Genomic DNA, 20,734 nt, shown 5'->3' with positions numbered 1-20,734 from the left:
AGTGTGGCTTTCCTAACCTGCATTCAGGATAAAAGACGAACTCAGACACATACAGCTTAAGTTAATCGTCTGGGGTGTCGTCAGTTTCATCTAACGTCCGCGCTGTGACTTCTTCGTTCGTCTGTCCCCGATTGTACGGCAACGCAACAAATAGATGTCAAGCAACATCGAAGCTGTACGGTGGCGAGCAAATTTAGGCTCACTTGATGATAGCACCGTATCCATCTTTGCGATGCACGGAGTTACGATGTGGGCTGTCGAACTAAGGAACCCATAATGTCCCGTGAACACTTGCTCATTTTTCCTACCAAATTTTCAAGCATCCACAATCAGCAATAGGAATTCTGAGGAAGAGCGGATTGGTCACGTTGAAAGCTTAAATCTTTGGTCTGTGTCGAAGCATGTCTCCGAACCAGCATCCTTTCCACTAGGAGAAATTATGGAACCTTTACTTCATTCATTCAGACAGCGCTTGGTTGCTTGACAGGAACCGAGGGTCGTGCACTTGATTGGAAAGCTGAGCACCCGTCTGCAAAATTCGTACCTTACACTCAGGTCCTTTACCTGAAGGACGCCGCCGTGACTCAGTAGGCAGCTTTAGGGCCAAAAGTTAAAGTTGCGCGTCGCCATGATGTACTGAACCCGCGGCCTGTAAATCAGTTGCTTTCGTAAGTTACAGGTGGTTAAGACAGGGTCGCAAACCTACATATGTACCCAGTTGATATATGTACACACAGAATAAAAAGTTCGGGGAATGAACAAATGACGGAGTGATAACGAAACCAAACCTCAAAACAGCACTAACACAAAAGTTCCGACGGCTTGCAACGCACATCAACGCACATCTTCATGCAAGCTTATCCGTGTATGCGCGGCCGCCTTCTAACAGGGGATTTGCATGTACATTGTCTGGCAGCGTAATTTCCCTGGTTTGCGGAAGCACCCTCACGCCCAGGCATGTTCCAGAAAGCCAACTCGGCCCCAAAGCCCCGCCTGCCATCGTTGTCTCGGGATGTGCCATCACCTACCTCCGATGATTGGATGATTTGACATGCGTGCATGCTCACACTTGACTACGGATGCCATTTTCGGCACGTGCGTGCGCTTTGGCCTTACCAATATACTCCTGCTCGGGTCGAAGCCCACCGAAGCAGTGCAAGCAACAGAAACAAACCATCGCTACCTTCTACTCGCCATTACCATGAAGTGTTCCACCCGTGAAAAACATGTGCGGATAGGCTGCCAACCTGTAGATGAGAAGCCTCTTGGGTGGGCGGCAGCTGAGCTTCGCTCAATGTGGCAGCCAAGCACCGGCGGTGTAACCCCCAATAATAATCGCTATACGTTATCATGCCCTTCGCACCCTACGCATTGGCGTGTGGTTCCGTCCGGCTCAATGGGAGCCGGTGAAGATTTCACAATACAACATTTATCGTCTCAACTATTGTCCCTTCTGGTTACTATTACGAGCCCCTACCGAGCGAAATCCGGAGAGGAAATGCTAGCAGCAGTCACTGCCCCAGTCTCCCAGTGGAACGCCACTGCATCCAACCAAAATTCTGTGTCAACAAGCCCGTTTCCAACGCGCCTTCTGCCAGCGCATGGAGGAACAGGGCCCACCCCATACCTCGAGACGACCACTACTGTCCATCACCACACACGACTCAAGGCTACACAAGCCAATTGCAGCTTTGATGCGCCGTTGGCTTCAGCATCGTCGCATTCCCTCCTTTCCGCCCCACCTCCAGCCCGGCGAAACAGTGCGGCTCTACCTCCTGCTGTGAACGCCGTACCTTGCCAGGCAAACACACCTCCCCATACCCCCAAACCGCCGAGCCCATCCACCCATCGGTAGATAAATTGCAATCCCCCAGCAAGCATGCGCAGAAGACGATACATGGCAGGCAATGTTAAACAATCCCTACTCTGCGGCCATGAGCTGTGCAAAAGATGCAGCCAAGAAGCCCAAGTTCTGGCTGATAACGCGAACAAGGTATCGGAACAAGCGACAGAGCAATGCAAATTGTGCTCACCGCACAGCGCGCTTCGTCTGCTGCGTGGTGGAAGGTCCGGAGAACGTCCGCCTGCTAACAGCGACGCAGCAAGATCAGCGGCAGAGCTCCAAGGGTTACAAGAAGCATGGAGAGGAGCATCGGGCGCTACGTCAGTAATCGCATTGCGATACCGGAAACTTCCACATGCCCCTGTGCAGTGTCCAACCATCTGCCCCATACCCACCTGCTCGAGCGACAGGTGTTGAATAAAAAATCATTCCCATGTCAATGCGACGCGCTACGAGGAATTATGGCACATAGGTTATCCCTCGCATCCACAGGTGCAATTGGGTGTGATTCGCGCCTCTGCTCAGCCGCATTTTCATACGCATATGTGCACAAAATTCTATTCAATTTTCGCTATGCGCAGGATTGCTAAGGAGTGTCAGGGCGGCAGCTCCAACCTGCCCGCCATACCATGCCTTACCGTACCACTCCCCGATGCCAGCGCTGTCAGGCAATGTCATACACATGCTGGCTGGACTCCTCCATGGCAAAAGCGGAACCAATCGTTAAGACAATATGCCCCACTCCAGCGTGGTCACCACGACATCGCGAACGGTCTGATGAATATACAAAAGGCACCACCCGCGGCTGGCTACAGAACGGTCAACACGGTGGGGATAACCCAGCCGTTTAGTGCCACTGGCCGCCTCCTGCACCATGCCTCGACTCCCCTAATAGTTCCAGTGCCAGCTCCAGCTGCTCACGCGTGGGCCCGGCTGCACTGGCGACGCCGATGCCGCCAACATAATCCCCCAGAGGCGGGCCAACGCCAAAAGCGGCCGCCGCCGCCGCGGTAGATGCGGCAGCAGCTCCCCCATAACTGATTCGCGATGGAGGCAGAGGCGGCGCAATGCCGAAGGCCGCCGCCATTGCAGCCGCGTCACTACCAGCATCGCCGCCAACCCCGCCGCGGCTGCCTGGCCCCGTAGACCCCACGCCGACGGCCCGAAGCCGACTCTGGCCGAGGCAGCTGCCCTCCGCTTCACTTGCATTCGGATCTTCGACTTTCGTGCCTTCGCACTCGCTCGCGTGGCGTCGCGGAGATAGACTTGCCGCCAGCGCGTCGCCGTCCGAGCTAACGGCCTCTGCGCCGACGCCGCGTAGTCCCACGCCTTCAAGCAACGCTATCAGAGAACCGGCGCCGGCTGTACACTGATTGCGGTGGTTGTGGTGATGATACTGCTGTGTCGGGTAGCGCAGTGGGTGCTGTGGCGGCCCCGTCGGTTCAGACCCGACACTGCTCGCCACAGCTGACGAGGTCAAGGCGGTGCCGTTCAGGGCAGCGGCGGTAGCGGCCGTGTTGTTGGTGGTAGCGCTTACAGTAGAGCCACCGCTTACCCAGGTGCTCGAAGGCGACACGGCCTGAGAGGTCAAGTCGTTGGAGACGCCGCTGCCTGTCCGGTTGTTTGGGCGCAGGCGGGTGCCGCTCCCGCTGCCACTGCCACTCCCGCTGCGCCTCACGGCACCGCTGCCGACAAGGCTGAGGCGGCTGCCGGGGCCGCTGAGGCCAGCAGCGCAGCAGCTGTCGCGCGCACCGTTGGAAGATCCAATGTTCATCGGCGTGGCAGACGACGACGTCGTCACGGCTGCGACGGCCCTAGCCGCGTGGCTGCTGTTTGAATGGCTTTCGGAAGCAGAGATGACCAAGCTGCCAGACGCGTCGCCAGAACCGTGTATGTCAACAGTAACGGCACGCACGCATACGGGAGAGGAATTCCCAGAGGCGGCGTCCGCTGCCGATGTCACTGGGGCTCCGATGCCCGAAGGCACCACATCGGCGGCCTCCGGGGCAGGCGTAGATGTTCCTTCCGCCGCCGCCGCCACCGCTGGCAGAACCGCTCTCGTGGACTGGCACGAACCGCGAGTGGGAGACACACCTGAGCGCGGTGACTGGCGACTCACCGCCGCCGCCGATGACTCCGCAGCCACCGCGGCGGCGACTGCTGCTAGACGGCCATTGTGTGCAACAGCCAAGTGCCGACGTGGCAACAGCGTCGGTTCCGCGACGGTCGACTGTCGTCCCTCAACCAAGTCGCCGCTGCGCGTCCGCACATGCGTCTCCGGCTGTCTGTTCATTACCGCTGACGCCGTGCTGGAGACACTGCCACCGCTGGCCGACGAACCTTCGAGAGCAGGCGAGCATAACCTCGTTGCCAATGCCATGCAGCCGCTCGATGAGCGCACGGTGCCACTGCCGCCACCACTTGGGGCTCCGCCGCCGCCGTCGCCGCCACCGCTGGCGACACCTAACGGGAACGGAAGATATAGGTCAGCGCTATTGGCGGATCCACTATGCCGCCCCGCCGTCGTCCCTGCGCCCGTCAGGCCGTGTGTCTCCCCTTGCGGCGAGCTCGACATTGATACGGAAGCGCGCCATACAGCAGCGGATGAGGGCCGCACCGCTGCTAGGTGGCTGTGTGTTGTGTAGGTGGCGACCCCAAACCCACTCGACGCGCAGCTGGATGGATGGGAGCCGGCACCGCCGGCGGCGCCACCGGCACAACCAGCGCCGCCGGCGATAGTGCCGCCGGGACTGCTGACCACCCCACCGCTGGGGCTTAGTGCTAGGTAGGATATTCCGGCGGTAACGGAGCCGCAGCGACTGATAGAGGCGCCTTGTGAAGAGCCCAAAGCAGCGCCAAAACCAGTGCTGGATGCACCACCTGAAAGCGCGCCGCGGACAATCCCCGTCGCAGAAACAGTCACCTCAAGGGTCTCCACCCTGGAGCCGTCATCCAACATGCCATCGGCGTCGTGGCCTGTGCTACGGCCGCCACCCGCAGCCGTGGCGGCGGCGCCAACGGCCCCGAGGCCCTCCGCTGACGGGGCCGCGTCCTCGTCCAGCGTCTCTAATGCAACCAGTCGCTCAAAGTGGAACGGCGGTAGTGGCGGCAACGGCTGGAGCTGCGGTTGCTGCTGGTCATGCGGCTGTACGATAGTGCAGGAGCTGTCGGCAGCGGCAGCGCAGCCAGTGCTGCTATAGTGCCCATCAAACAGCATATCTCCCACGCAGGTTGCAATCGTGGCCATCATTTGATGGTCCTGCGGTGATGCGTCGCCGCCGCCTCCGTCAGGAACAACGGAAACCATTGTATGGCCGCCGCCGACGCTTCGCATCTCGTTGAGATGCTGCATATCCGGCCCAAACGCACAGGACAGTCCCTGTGCGTGCGCCGCCGCCGCCGTACTGCCTGACGACCCCCATATACCCCCAGACAGCACCACGGACGGCAGCATTGCGTAAACCGCCGCATTAGTGGTCGCAACGTGGCATTCGGTGCTGACGGCGCCGCCGCCGCTGACACCTGACAGTCCATTAGTGTGCATGGGTGCACCATCGCCTAGGTGACCATTGCCAGAGATGCCTTGAGGCGAGTTAGAACCGATGTTGTTGGTGGTACGCTCGTGCACAGCGGCAACGGCGGCCGCCGCGGCCATGGCGAGCGACGGCGTCGCAGATGGGGACGTCGCCATGCCTGCGCTCCATTTCGCAGCCGCTGTCGCTGCTGCAGAAGCCGCAGAAGCTGCAAACCCCGGCGGCGGAACCGCCACCGCGCCACCGACGGCAGCCAGGGAGACCTGCGACTCAGATGCCGCAGCCCCGCCAGAGAGGCCCATGGGTCGGCGGGTCCGCGCGGAAACGGAGCGGAACGGCGCTACACTACTACTGGCCTGTATTGCGGAGGCAGAGCGCGTACGCGACTGCAGAACCGCCGCCAGCGCTGCGCGTGACACCATGACGCCTGCTGCGGCAGTGGAGGCTACACCGCCGACACCACCATTCACGCCGCTGGCGCCGCTGCACTGCGAGCGGTGGCTGCTGCCCGTTTGGGACATGTGTCCCCCCGGCGCTGCGGCAGCGGCGGCACCGTCGGTGCCGCTCGCACCGCCGCCAACCACCACCGGCACGAACGCCGCGCGGTAGCGCGCCGACGACGCGCCGACGCCGTTCACGACGCGGTCCGGATCAGATCCACCGACCATCTGCAACATTTCCGATATTTGCCCGCCGCCAAGGCTAGCTCGGCCCATTAGCGCCGTAGACGAAGAGGCCTGAGAGCCGCGGCGGCCGCCGGTCACATCCGACGTCGACACGTGCTCCAGGGCAACGCTGTTATGGAGGCTGGTGCGGTACGAGGTGGTGTGATGGGATGCGTGCGACATGGATGACAGCACGAGCGCGCTCTTGCGTCGGTTATCGGAGGAACTGACCAGGCCCACACTGACGGTACTGCTGCGCCGCGTGGAGCTGGGCACGTGGCGCTGATAGCTGCGTGGAAAGACGAGGGGAGAAAGGCACGGGAGTAGAGATTACATACGGGACAACGAAGTTATAGAAAGTAACGCAGCAAGCACCGCAGATCCCAAAAAAGACTCAATAGGCAGGGGAGGCGGCGACTGTGTAGGAAATACGTGGACGACCAGCGGTAAGAAGTCATCTCCCAGGCCCAGGCCCAACGGCCTTCCTTACGTGCAATGGAACACCTCGATCCGTTCCTGGATGCCCTTCAGCTGGAACAGCCCCAGGCTGGTGGCGGTCACCAGACGTAGGGCCGATGCGGAGGCAGCGCAAGACTCCCAGGCCTCCGAGGAACACAGCACCTTCAGGGCGACGTGGGTAGAGTGAGATACAGCGGCATAAATGAAGATACCCAGGAAGGCATTAGCAGGTTTCATAACGGATTTAATCACACGACAGTCACGAGAGCGCACGAGCCTGGCAGGCCATCGGACACGTTGCATGGGCAGAATACACAACGCCAACGGCACACGACGCGCACACACACACACACACACACACCAAACGCACCTGCCCGGAGCTCGCAGCTGCAGAAATGCGTGCCGCTCGGTTCATGACCTACGGGCCCAAGGGACAGGTGAATTGTAAATTGCCGTTAGAGATAACCTCGCAAGCAAGCCAGTAATCCCAAAACTGCTCAGACATGATGGCCCCCGATGACCAAGTTGTGTTTCCCAGCTTGGGCCTGCCCGGCCCAGCCCAACAAAGTGATAGGAAAACGGGAGGATAGGGGAACCCCCTCACCTTGCCACGGTACGTCATTCGGCCCGTCATGGTATGCAGCCGCGCCAGCACCTGACCAATATCGATGCCCGTCTTGAGGCGCGGACCGCGAAACACAGTGGCGGAGGTGACCTCGCCACCGCGCACGGGGACCGTCACCGTCACCTCCTCGCACAGCTCGTGTGCTAAGAGCTCCTCCGGCCTGTTTTGTTGTTTGCGGGAGGAAGAGGTCGCGATGATGGGACAGGAATCAAAACTGTGGTGGTGGTGGTGGTGGTGGTGGGGTGTTTGTGAGGGAATTGGACGGGTAGGAAAAAAAGCACCGCAGACCGCTGTCCGGTGCTCTGGCAGGACCTGCAAAAGGAATCCCTCAAATCACCGCATCAGCGGTTATGACAGGGTGATAGGAGAGGCAAGGAAGGACCGTTCAAAAGACGCAGTGCAAAACACACACGCGAGTCGGCAACACGCGAGTCGGCAAGCGCACGTGCGCGCACCAGTCCTCCTTGAGCATCAGCTCCTGCATCCTCAGACCCCACAGAATGGCATCCGCGGGGGAGTGGAACGCTGTGAGCATGAATCCCTCCACGTGCTCCACCAGGTAGCCCCCAGCCTGCTGCAACTCCACCTGGGCCAACTTGGTGAATGTCTCGATGACGTCCTGGGAGGACAAAAACGCGGCAACAGGGCGGCAGAAGACAAGCCCTTACTGCCCAGGCCGGAGAGCAGTTTGGTACGGCGTGCAGTGGGGAAAAGAACACGGAGAGGAGGGAAATACATGCATTAATGTTGCGTTTTCTTATCGTCCTCCCTCTCATTTTCTCTTTCTCGTCGGTTTTAATTCCATCTTTTCCATGTTGCGTGGTTCTCTGCCAAGTGCCGTTAGGCAAGCGCTAAGAAGACTCAAGAGCCCCTCATGGCTCGTATCGGGCAGCAGGTTTGCAAGTACGCGGGCCATGCACCCCGTGTGGCCATGAATCACACACTCAGATGTTGAAGCATGTATATATCTGAGCAAGAAACAACGCCAACCGCCGAGGTCCCAGCATCACACAGTGCCCATACAGTCTCCCACTCCACCCCACTCCAGCTCCCACCCACCTGCATCAGGTCGTAGTCCCAGGCCAGCAGTGCCTGTACCCCCACCACGTGTGTGAAAACCATGCTGGCGTTGTGCACTGGCGCTGCAAAGGCCCCCTGGCTCCACTGCATGTGGCAGGACAGCGGCCCGAATAGTGCCAGACGGCCCAGCAGCTGCCGGTCCAGAGCCAGATAGAGGTCCATTGGGGGTAGCTCGGCCGTGAGCTGGTACTCGCCCAAGTGGCAGAACTGACGAGGTTCGCGAGGCACGGAGAAGGGTGAGGGTGACGAGGGAGGAAAAAAAGAGACGACGGGGGAAGGATGGAAGTAAAATGAGGCGGGAAGAGGCCGCTCAACTGGAGGTTTTGATCTTTTGGAGGCTACTGTTCACATCGTGCATTTTCGCCGCGCATCCGTCCTTCCCCGCCTGCGATGTCGGCAATTCTGTTTTCCTTTCCTTCCCTTCCATCCCTTCCCCGTCCTTACAGCTGAGCGGTATCCAATTCCCCCCGTCCCCCACCATCATCCCTTACTGTGTTAGTCATGACGGAACAGCATTTCGGGGTTCCCACAACAACCAAACAGATCCCTCTCCATCCACAACCACCATTCCATTCCCTCCCCACACCCAACCCCCTCCCCTCCCCACACCCCTCACTACACAAGCACCACCGCTTCTCACTCACAAGACACTGCTCCGCCAGCACCTCCAAATGCAACTGCCGAAACGTGTTCTGCGGAATGAGCACCATGCCGCCCTGCGCCGCTGCCGCTGCCGCTGCCGCGACCCTCACTGCCTCGCCCACAAACCGGAATCGCCGCTCGCCGTGCTCCAAGTGCATGGCGATATGCGAAAAGCCCACCGCCGCCACGCCCACACGCGCGCGGATGCCGCAAAACACCAGCTCCGCGTCCGGTGTGAGGGCGTCCGCGGGGCCCCATGAGGCGACGCATTGTTCGCCAAAGCTGCGCACGTTCTCGGTACCCGTGTCGAGCGTAAACAGCTTGTCATCATCTTCGGTCTGAGGATGTGAAGTGAGATCGCGTCAAGGGCGTCCAGCAGCATGTGCTGGTGTCATGTAAGGAGAGAGTGGACGTGTGGATGCCATGGTGATGCCGTAAAGGAATTTAAGTGGGGCTCAGGAACACAGTCGTCAGGGAGGTCAAATGGGTGGGGTGGCCCGAGAATACATGAGCCCGCGTGGGGCAGGGGCATTGTACCTAGAGAGGAAGAGAGAGAGTATATTGGTTGACGTTAAGAGACAGCATGGACTTCACATCAGATATATCAGAGGAATTGAAGACGTCAAAAAGACCGCGGGAGGGAAGCGTTCGTGTCGCGGGCGAGGGGGGGTGCACTCCTTACCGGCATAGAACCTGAGTGCGGAGGCGACATGGGCGCACGAGCTCCTTTGCAGCTCTGATTGAAGCTTGCGGCTCGTCTGCTGCAAAGAGGGTAGGGCCCGGGACAATCGGCCAGTCGTGCGCAGCGAACGGGTAGGTTTTGGGGTAACCCGGCTAACGCAAAACCTTCAAGTGCCGAGACGAAACGAAGCCCCAAGACATGGGGACGGATGGGGGCCCTGAGTCTAAAGGTAAACGGCCAGGACACAGTCCGACAGCTCACGTGTGCGTTTCTGTGTTTTCCTGACTCCCAGCACTCCCTCCCTTCCAGGCTCCTCCTCCCCTTCCCATGCCGGCCATCCGCGCGCTCATTCGAATCCCTGCAGTCCAGGCCATTGCCATCCAGACCGTCTCGTGTCCTCTTCTCCCAAACCTCCCGGCTCACCGAACCCCTCTATCGCCCAGCTCCATCACCGACCCCTTTTCATCACAACCCGCGCCTAAAACCAAGCCAACTTTGCTCTCCTCTACTCACGTCTGCACCAGGTACTGCGGTCTAAACTGCTCCATCTCCAGCACGTGCTTAGGCCACTTGAGCTGCAACAGCTCCCGCTGGAGCTCCAACGCAAACTCGCAGGCGTCGCGCGGGCAGTGGAAGGCAGCGACCACGTCCTCTTCTTCTTCGCTGGGAGCGCGGTAGCCGCTGTGGCGGCGCAGCAAGCAGTCCACCAGATCGCTGAACTGCTGCAGAGCGCGCTCAGAAGCGTCCGATAGGAGCACCTCCCACAGCTCGTCAAAGTCCTTTTGAGGGGAATGAGGGTGAGATAGTGAGGAAGCTTGCAATCAGGACGGGAAGGGATTGAATGAGAGAAGCCAATCTGCTAAATGAAGACACCTTGACATGCAGGTGGGAAAGGACAGGGATGCTGAGGGACGTACGGGCAAGGGGTACAAGGCAACCGGACCTAGACATGCCAGTGATCCAGGAACAATAGACAGCTGAGGACAGCTGCATGGCAGAGAGGGAGCCATGTAGGAGTATAATGAGTAATAATAGTAACTATATTTTGATTTAGGTTTTCTGCCGGTCAAAAGTCGCAGGTGGTTCGAGACATGATGTTCTTTAGAGATTCCTATTTTGGGCCCTGGCCCTTCCCCTACCTGTATGGACGTCACCACAATTGTGGTGTCCGGATCCCCCAGCGGCGGCTTTACGCGGCCCAGCAGGTCCTTGTGGCGGCGCTTGTTGCGCACCTCCAGCACCACCACCGCCGCCAACAGCAGCACCAGACCAATCACCACCGCAATCACCACGACCGTCTGACGCGACACGCCTGAGGAGCTGCTCGGCTTAGCGCGTGGCTACAGCTCAAGCGCGATGCACAGGAGGGAAGAAGGAAGCGGGAGGCGGGACGAAATGCATGACGAGCTACGAACGATGGACGGTGGAGGAAGGGAATACATGCAAGAGTCAAAGCAACAGTTGCCGACGGTGGCCGGGGGTTAGGGTAACAGGGAGAGGCAAGTGAACCGCCAGCAGCAGATAAAGAAAACAGCAGACAGGAAGAAGTAACTCGCACCAACCCCACGCCTAACTCACCTCAATGCTACTGCTGCTGCTGCCGACATACCCCAGCTGCTGGCGGTACAAGCTCAAAAAGCCGTACGTTCCATTTTTCATGCCATACCGGGCCAGCAGCGCCGCCTCCGCCATCGCCTGCAGCGCCGCTGCCACCTTCTCCGGTGACTGCCCCGCCGTCAGGTTAGCCAGGGCCACCACCAGCGCACGACTCACATCACCCTGCCCTGGCAGTCGCAGCTGCGGAGCCAGGTTGGGGAAGGCGTGCAGTGATCGCAGCACCTCCAGCATCTGCGTCACGGCAGGCTCCGGGTACCCCGCATCCGTCCAGTTGCGTTTGGCGGCAGCACTCCAGTGATCCGCACGAAAGGGCGCAATGTCTGAAAATGGCATTAGAGGTGGTTAAACCTAAATTGGAGTAAACCAAGGTTAAAAATGCAGAATATGTAATGGGAGGTAGTTGGGCCAAGGTTGTGCTGCCTTTCCCATCGTAGTCCCTCTGGCACGAACGCCACGTACATGCACACGCGCCCGCACACAGACATGTGCTCAAGCTACGTTTCCATAATGAATGACGGGAACATTGAATCAAAACCCAACGACTACCTTATGGGACTGAGGAAAAATTCCGTAGTTTGCAAGTAATGCTTATGTAGTGAGGTTGATAGGGGGCACCTACGTGATCCCCTCCTCAACACGTTGTCCAAGCTGGCGCTGGCAGTGATCCTCGCAAAATAGTGGATCACCTCGTCCTGCACCGAGGATGGGTTGCGAGCGTTGACCATGCCCACAAACCCTCCCCACATGAATGGCGCCCAGTTGACCAGTGCAGTCGCGTCGCCGCCGCCACCGTTGCCGTTCGGCGACGGGCCCTGTGCAAATGCAGTGACAGACACGACACGACATGAGGCGACGCTACGCAGCCACCCAACGGGTCGGTTGCAGATACGGGTTGCCCTTCAAGATGACATGCCATATATTGCCAAAACGAACTGCAGCAGACCCAGAGAGCCAGACCGACTCAGGCAAGCCGGACGAGGGCCGTAGGTCCCCTTGCCCACCCATTTCGGAAGCTTATGTTTTATGACCTGCATGAAGCTCTTACTCACCCACCCGCCTACCCATGCTTCAAGCCCAACCAGCCAGTCCTCCAAGCCACCTAGTGGTACACTAGGACTCTCGACCGCCTGATAAGCCGCCCTAGTCAGCCAGCCCCCATCAAACTACCTGCTGCGGGACGCTGGAGGCGTATGGGCACGAGGTCTGCGTGCAGGGCTCCATCTTGCCAGTGCTGCGGTCCATCACGTGGGAGCTCCCCGGCGGAAGAGCTACCCCAAGTTTGCCGCTTACGGCGCTCATACTGGAGGCATAAACCTGCGTGTCATACACACACATCCCGGCTCAAGTTCACAACACAACCATCCTATCCTTCTAATGCCTCGGAAAATAGAAATAGAAGAGGGCGGTAAACGTCGGTCGACCTGTCACATGCCCTGCATCACCGTACCGTTGTTTGCAGTATGTATGGCTACGCGCACCGTCCTCACCCTGTAACGGCTGCCGACGAGCACTCCCAATCTCACTGGGAATCCCGCTGGCCTGAATAGGCGGACGAGCCCCTGGCTGCGGTGAATGAGTAAGGCCCACCCGTCCGTCCGCAGCTGTAAGGCAGCAGCCCACCTGTTGCACTCAGGCAAGCTGCTGTCCCACGCCGCTGCTGGCAAGTGCCAGCATGAGACAGACCCAGCCCAACCCGTATCGGATATCTCCCAGCTTCCCCCAAGGAGAGGCTGTACTCCCAAATCAGGGCCCCGGCCGACGACGGTCACTCGCCAAATCCACTGCGCTCCCCTAGCTGTGTACTCCATCAATCATCCAGTGCGTGTCTGCCCGGCTAGTAAGTACGCTAGTTTGAGCAGCCGGGAATGGGCGGTTGTGTAACCCACAACACCACCGGCCGGGCGGCCAGCAGGATGCTGGATATGGAGATCATGCGACATACAACTCACTCCTGACCGGCCGAGTCCAAGAAATCCGTCTCCTACTTCTCCGTGCTTCCATACATATCCATATACATACATTTCCCGGTCGCCAGGGGCCGCTCCCCACATGTGCCACCCGACCCGACCTGAGCCGGCCGGAGCCCTACCTTGAACTTCTCGAACAGCTGCACCGTCATGAGACAGGCGCCCTCCGAGAACCGGTCCGAGCTCGCGCTGCAGCTAGTATTGGCGTCCAGCATGCTCAGGGTGCTCAGCTGCTGCCAAATCCGTAGCGCGGCCGTGAAACCGGTGGAATTGAGCAGCAACGTGCCATTCCCGGGATCGATCAGGAAGCCGTCGCGGGTGCCGGCTGCTTGCATGTGGGGCGCTGCGATGCTCAGCAACAGCGTCCTCGCGCAATCTGCATGCACAACCGCCCACCAGCAGAAACCGCAAATTTGGCCACCGGCGAACATGTATTGCTGGCGGGGGAGGAAGGTACCTGCTGGAAGCTGCGGGACCTGGGTCTGGCACTTCTGACCCAAATCGCAAACTCCGCCCTGCCCCATACAACGAGAGCTAGGGACCCGGTAACAAACAGGATAGAGTATTGGCGAAGTTGACTTTGCTACGCAGATGGCAAACCATTCACAACCACCGACAGTTCCACACCGGCAGGCCCAGACTGGCAGGGTTTAGGACCTGGCGCATCCTTATCCAAGGTATAAGGATGAGCCTATAAGCCGAGTACTCTCGACCGGGCCCCCTCTCCGGAGATATGGGAGGCCCTACGGGCAATTCATGGCCCACGGGTCGTCCAAACCCCCTCATCCTGTGCCATGGTTCTCGTGGGCTTACAAGAGCGCCGGCTCATGCAGAATGGCGAGATGTCGGGAAGGGGCGGCGCAGCACTCCAGGCTTGTGCCGTTGCCAGCAGCCCTTCCCATGTCGAGGGGATAGTGAGGTTGAAACGCTGGAACAAGTCCTGGCGGTAGTACGTGAATACGCCTGCCCCACCGAGAGGCACGCCGTACACCCTTGCCAGGTGTACAGCTGAGAACCCCCGGTAGAAGCGGTTTATCCGAAACCAGTTAAGCTCCGGCCTGTGCGAACGTGTAGGGAACCCGGTAGACGGGAAGTCAAACTTCTGGATAGAAGAGCACCCAACCGAGTCAAGTATGCCGACGCTTACACCGAGATGATAGCCATATCAAGCGGTGCCACCACGCCAGCTTGCGCGAATTCCGGTAATGCCTCTGCTTCGACGACAAACCCATCGTAATAGGAAAGGATGTCCCGATTTAGCTCTTCCAATGCATTTACGGTAGCACTGCTGCTGTTGCTAAGGATTAAAATGTCAGGTGCATTGAACCCTGCACTGGAATCCACATCGTGAAGTGTCTGGTTGAGAAAGGGTTCAGATGTGAGCAAGCGCAATTCCTGCACAAATGTGACAAGAAAACATTTATGCTTAAATCCGACAGGGCTCATCACGATTGCGCCGCTGAATTGTTCAAATGTGAGGACAAACCTGGTGGAACTGTTCCGAGATAGCGCACGAAGACGCATTGAGGATTAGCTTCCGGGTGATACTTTCGTCGTTACTCGCGCAACTGGCGTAAAACGAAAATCATTCACAGCTTGACAAACTTGTGTACGTGCCACCGTTTCATGAAGGACATACCTCTCATTAATGGCAACATTCCAAGCTTCAAGGTCACAAATTTCGCTCCTGGCAGAGATGCAGGCAAGGAGCAGCAAAGCCGCAGCAAGCGCATAGAGGGCCTGCATGGCTCCAAAAAGCGCATTTCACAAGTCTTTCATATCTTCGAGAAATCTGGTGACATCTGACCAACTATAACACGACGTGCATGCCTTGCACAAGGTGCAGGACCAGGGACCAAACTTATTGGGATGCAAAGGGAAATATTTGTCATATCGCAAAAGTACCAGAATGCAATCGGTGATCTGGAAGGCTACGTATTAGCGTAATCAGATTTGTATTCCTGAAGTTCATATGCAGGGAGCCTGTACAGCACCGTACGAGAGACCTATGTAAGCAGGGGCTCAGCGATTAGTTTAGTTTCTTGCCCAAAGCTATTACATTGCCTTTGCGGGCAGCCCAAGCCTCATCCTATCGCGTTCTAACACACGGATAAGATGGCTAGGGTAGCGGCGCTGCCCGTCTTGTTGACGCTTATTATTGTAGTTGAAGAGGGTCTGCGCCTCGCATTACGCCGCATATTCCACAGGCGCCGAAGGGCAATAGGCAAGCTTGAGGCCCAAGATCCCGTGAAGTACGGCGGCCTAGAAAGTAAGCGATTGGTCGTAATCCCCAGAGTCGGTTGGAGCAGGAACGGCAGGTAGACGTATTCAATGACGTGTACGACGATTTCACCTCTACTAATCCAAACGCCCCCGCTCGCCAACGCCCCCGCTTATCCCAGGTCTGGTCTCCTTCAGTGCATGCCTTATTGCGGGTAAGAAACACGTTTTAAAGCGTCGGGCTGGATGACTTCTTTCCAATCGTCCACCTTGCCGTACGTGCACGGAAGAGCGCTGCGGGCTCCGCACCGCATGTCGGAAATCACGCACAGTTTCCCTAACGTGCCACCACCTGCCGGATCAAGGCAAGGAACTTCATTTGCCCGTGGGCTGTTCTGTCAAATTCCCCGGCATCCCACACGCTGTTTTTAGCACACAGCATCTTCAACCACGCGCACGTCAACCACGGCACACTTCAATCACACGCAAACTCTCGCGAGGTGTCCTCTCACCCTTGCCGGGGCTGAGCTTCACCACAAATACCGGTAACTCCTCCTGCCCGCACATCGGCTCCCAGCGGCGTCCCTCACGCCCCCATTCCCACTCCCATTGCCGGGCCCCACAGCCCACTCCTGCCCACACCGGCTCCCAGCTCCCATACGGCCTACCATGTCGGAGCGTAGGGAAGAGCAGGGGGGCAACGAGTTACCTCAAATCCTAATGGTGTTTAAGCGCTTTCGGGACCTGTACTCCGCCACGGATGCCACTGGTCCGATGCATACTGACTAGGAGGGCGTGATAGAAATCGGGGCTAAGCCTTAGGCGTGAGCCTGGATGAATGAAGTGAGGATGTTAAGGAAAGAGCGGGAGAAAGGCTCCATTGAACAGCAGCTCGACGTGATATCGTCCCGTCCCCGCCTGGGCTCCCAGCCGGCCCGAATTCTCTGGATCTCGGGCCCCCGGCTGGCCAGCACACTGTAACTCCGTCCTGCCTTCTCAGTTTCCTTTTCCTACTTCGCCCTGGGGCTGCTTAGCTCCCTGGGGCTTTTTGCAGGTCTGCACTCTCCCCACCCACACACACATGTTCTTCCCCGCCGGCTATCCGCCGCCTCCCTCCTCCCGTCGCCGCAGCCAACCGGGCAGTTGAGACGGAGCAACGTGAGCCGTACATTTGGGATCCTCTGGCAGCCGGGCTTTGCGGACAGGAGGCGTTGGAAGCGAGGAGGGTAGGCGACTGGGCGAGCTGCGGTGGAAAGGAGGGTGGGGGGAAAGGTCGGTGGGAGAGGAGAAGGGGACGAGATATGAAGGAGGAATCGGCGCGGGTAGGATGTGAAGTGGCACGGAAGGGCGTTGAAACGCGGCCTATAACAAGGCCCCCAACATGGCATTTAGGAGTCCCAAGTAAACTGTACGGGACAGCCGCCAAAGGACACAAGAAGGCATAACCCTATTTAAAATATGTTTTCCACTCTCTCATATATGAAGCGGAAGGGAAAAGAACGAGTTAAAGCTCCTCTCAATGAGTCACCTACCCACCCTTGCGCACATCCATACACATCGATCCACGCTGTCTCTGTCGTCGACTCTGCGCTGTCCTTTCTTCCGTAATCACCAACACCCATGGGACTCGGTTCCTCGCGTTCTTTGGAGCCTCCAGGCCCGGGATAGAGCTACTGGCTCGCCGGACTCGTCTCCAGCGCCACAGCCGCAGCTACAGTCACAGCTGGGTATAGCACCTGGGCCCCAGACTGTGGCGCGAAGGCCCATTCCCCGCCTCATCATGCGCACCAAGTTCTTCGATGACGTGGTGTCGGTGGTAACGTGGCGCGGTACGGGCCATAGCGCGGCGGCGGCCAGCCACAGCTGCCATGCAGAGCTGGCGGTGGCAGCGGCGTCGTCGTCTTCGCAGCCTTGTTTGCAGGTAGGCGGGGCGGCAGCGGGCTGGAGGTTTATCTACGTGAACGTGACGTCTGAGACGTCGATAGTCATACACATTAATCATCTATACCTGTGCACCGCACACATCCGTATGCTTGTTTGTCTGTATGTCCATATGCCCGCTGGGGTATACATAGGTGGTGGTGCTGGGTTCGGGTCTGGATGCGCGGCCTTGGCGGCTGCCGCTGCCGCCTGGCGTGCGCTGGTTCGAGGTGGACCGAGGCGACGTCCTGGCCGCCAAGCGGGCGCGGCTAGATGCCCTCGGCGCGCAGATTGAAGCTGCTGTAGGAGTCGCCACTGCTGTTGCTGCTGCTGAAACTGCCGAGGCGGTGGGGACTGAAGCTTCCACCCAGAACGGCTCCAGCGCGGGATACCCAGCACAGGGCCGGCCGCTGCCGGATCTGGACCAGCAACAGCAGCCGGTTCAAAAGGGCTATTCGGGGATGCACCACACGGAAACCTCAGGAGACGGCGGCGGCGGTTGCAATGGCAGCTATCGCTACCCGCTGCATGCGGCGAGCTGGAGCTGCTGCGCAGTGGACCTACAGCGGCGCGGCTGGTCACAGGGGCTATTGGAGCAAGGGCTGGACCCCCGTGCGCCGGTGCTGTGGGTGTTGGAGGGGCTGCTGTACTACCTGGAGGAGGAGGACGTGGAGGCGCTGCTGAAGGCGAGAACGGGGCCTGGTCTGGTTTGGCAGCGTAGGGGTAGGCACGGCGGTGAAGTACTGCTCTGAAGCGGCCTATGTACTGCTTTGAGGAGATAACGGTGGGCTCCTTGCCATTTCAGCCCCGCATGCCGCTGCCCTTCATTCATGTCCCCAGCTGCTTGTCGCAAATGCTATGGTCTGCGCTGGTGGGAGAACTAGCAGTGCCGGCTGAGATTGAGGAATAAGAAGGGAGCGAGGAATAAAAACGCCAAGCCATGCCATTATGTGACCATGCAGGAGGCCGCATCCATTTCGGCACCTGGCAGCGTCCTGGCAGCTTCTGTCATCCGCGCCGCCGCAGCCGCTGCGACGCATGAAAGCGGCGAAAACGCGGCGCCCAGTGGTGGGAGGGACCGCGTCACCTCGCGTCCTAGCCCCGTTGGCGACGGCGGCGGTGCGGCCACGGGCGCGGCGCGACCAGCTGGTTACAACCTCAACGCTGAGTTCAAGTGGAAGTGCCGGGAGGAGATCCCCAAGGTGGTCAATATCCTTGATTTTAGCAACCCAGGAGGCTTAGGTGCCTACCCACTTCATGTGCTCCCCTGTCAAGGGTGACGTGTGATGTAAATCACATTTGTGCCCTTGCTTCTGTAGCTTCTGTAGCTAGGCGTCCGAGTGTGCCTGTGTGTGTGTATGCATGCACCGCGGGCTCCCGGGCCCTCCTAGACCAGCGGGTGCGGCGGCTTTGCTGGCTTGCTCACGTAAAATGCAGCGTTCGCACATTCAGTAACGTTTAACACTTTGCTGCTGAAGGACTTCCTTCGGTAAATTTGCTCTCGTGCGCCATCCTTGGCACTATCGCGCGCCGTTCTATTCGGGGCTCACTTATTTGGAACACATATTCGGCTATAAACGGCCTACAGGGCTTGTATCCTGCACGGCCTGCTATCCGTGCAGAAGGCATCGGGTCCAGTACCACAATACAACCAGAAAATCCACCCAGGTTCACCAGTGGAAGATTATTTTCCATGACTAGTAGCTCGGCGCTCCTCCTCTTGCTGTTCCTCTTGAGTTCCCAGTTTCTGGGTGGTACTTATGTGGGCACCCGCGGCGTTCGTTTCGTACCGCTCCCACCTCACCTCACCTGGCCCTCTCCACCTGCCCCCGCGCACCCTACCCTGCCTCCTGTTCGTCGCAGTTCTTCGGGGGTTGCGGTTGGCGGCGCACTCTGGCGTGCCTGTCATGGCTGGATGCGGCCCGCTCTTACGGCTTGCCGACCGCGGAAGCGACAGCCTCCAGCGTCTTCTTCTTGACCGCCGCGCTGGCGTAGCTACAGCTAGGCGGCGTTGAGCTTTTGTGATCTGGATGGCAGGCAGTGTTCAGCGTCGTGCAGTGCTTATTGGTAATTTTGGTCCCGATGGCGAGGGAAAGACGACCTGGTGTTGACAACAGTTGATTAGTGGCGGTTGCTTGCATGGAGCGGAGCGGAGTGAGGCAGATGGAGGCGCGGAGGGATGGATAGCTTGCGGCGCCATGGGGGCCAGGACTGGCGGTATAGGTGGGTATAACGCCGCTATGCTGGCTTCGCGCAGTGATCACGGAGTGGCAGGAGGGGGGAGGTTGTGATGGGGAGGAGGCTTGTGGAGAAGGTCGCGATTGCTTGCAAAAGGGCAGTCCGGGTTACGCTGCACATGGTGCGGTGCGAGAGTGGAGAAACCCCTATGAAGAGGAGGGTTTCCCAGGGGATGGAGGGCGTTGTGCCAACTGAAACAAAGCTCTTCTTATTTCTGCGCTTGCACACGTGCGTGCCTGTTGCCTGCAAGTGAATCAGCTGTCTGCAAGAGCGTCCTGCTGGCCAAGGTCTTTAGCAATGCACGTGTTATTGACAGGTGAGAATGGCTGTGTGGAAGATGTCTGTTGCGAGGATGATTGCGCGTGAGGGTTGCAGGTATGGTGTGCACGTACGGTAAGGGATGTTTTGCGCTTTACGCAGATGTGTGCCGATTGCATGGTACGATGGTAACCTTCGACTGCATACAGAAATACACGTTCGTTTAGGATGCAATGTGATGCGGGGTTCTGTCGGCATGCGATCGTTTGGACGGCACGAAAGCTGTAGGTTGGCAGGCGGCTAACGATTCCTATCGGAAATGTAACCGCGGCAAGTCATGGCGTCTCAGAGCTCCCTGACTCGCAATGTTTTGTCATATCATTGCGTTCCCTTTTGTACACCTTGTGCGTAACCGGCAAAACTGTATACGGGCTGTACGCTGCACTCGGACTTTCGCCTCAATGCGAAGTGTTCGTCAACCCGCGTTACAAGCGTCCATATTGCCATCGCAAGGCAGGACCCAAGACAGGAACTCTTTAAATATAGCAAGTCCTACTGGCTGATTCGCATATGGGCAGCAATTTACCGGATCGGGGCACAGCGATGAGGGATAGCAATTGTTCAGATTTTAGCGCAGCTCCGATATGATCTATGCAGTTGCAATAACCTTTGTCGCCCAATTGTAGAGCTGGCGCTCGTTCAAACGGTGGGCCCCGCTACATCCATGCAGTACGCATTCAGTTGGGCCAGGTTCAAGAAACGACAGACCATGACATTTGCCGAACTACTGAGTTACAGTTTCATACTCTGCACTAAAACTTACACGATGCAGGCCGCACCGTCTCTCCTATCCAGGTTTGGCCTGTTGCGGCCAGCAATGTCATCTCTGGGTGCGTTGTCTCGATCGGTATCGACAGCATATGATATTGGCGCCTCGACCAATATCAAGTGGCACGAAGGCGGAGTTTCCACGGAGGCTAAGGAG

The 20,734-nt window shown here is 58.5% G+C and overlaps 2 protein-coding genes across 2 annotated transcripts; one reads left to right on the top strand and one right to left on the bottom strand.

Annotated features, from left to right (window-relative positions):
• Positions 1 to 2,690: 2,690 nt before the first annotated feature.
• Positions 2,691 to 14,859, bottom strand: VOLCADRAFT_89848 (uncharacterized protein; the record flags this gene model as incomplete). Its single annotated transcript, XM_002949365.1, has 16 exons — positions 2,691 to 6,330; positions 6,532 to 6,662; positions 6,871 to 6,918; positions 7,105 to 7,339; positions 7,581 to 7,744; positions 8,185 to 8,412; positions 8,850 to 9,185; positions 9,530 to 9,608; positions 10,043 to 10,308; positions 10,669 to 10,869; positions 11,108 to 11,466; positions 11,766 to 11,958; positions 12,314 to 12,460; positions 13,236 to 13,489; positions 13,927 to 14,171; positions 14,753 to 14,859. The coding sequence occupies 16 exons, from the start codon at positions 14,857 to 14,859 to the stop codon at positions 2,691 to 2,693; spliced, it is 6,633 nt and encodes a 2,210-aa protein (XP_002949411.1).
• A 369-nt stretch (positions 14,860 to 15,228) lies between these two features.
• On the top strand, positions 15,229 to 19,248 carry VOLCADRAFT_89847 (uncharacterized protein; the record flags this gene model as incomplete). Its single annotated transcript, XM_002949476.1, has 8 exons — positions 15,229 to 15,382; positions 15,516 to 15,548; positions 15,959 to 16,102; positions 16,465 to 16,559; positions 17,039 to 17,254; positions 17,409 to 17,976; positions 18,280 to 18,455; positions 19,117 to 19,248. 8 exons carry the CDS (start codon positions 15,229 to 15,231, stop codon positions 19,246 to 19,248), a joined length of 1,518 nt encoding a protein of 505 aa, XP_002949522.1.
• Positions 19,249 to 20,734: the final 1,486 nt, after the last annotated feature.

Source organism: Volvox carteri (assembly GCF_000143455.1).
Source record: "Volvox carteri f. nagariensis unplaced genomic scaffold VOLCAscaffold_14, whole genome shotgun sequence".
Taxonomy (NCBI): domain Eukaryota; kingdom Viridiplantae; phylum Chlorophyta; class Chlorophyceae; order Chlamydomonadales; family Volvocaceae; genus Volvox; species Volvox carteri.
The sequence above is the reverse complement of the archived record's forward strand: the minus strand, read 5'-3'. Positions and strand labels throughout refer to the sequence as shown.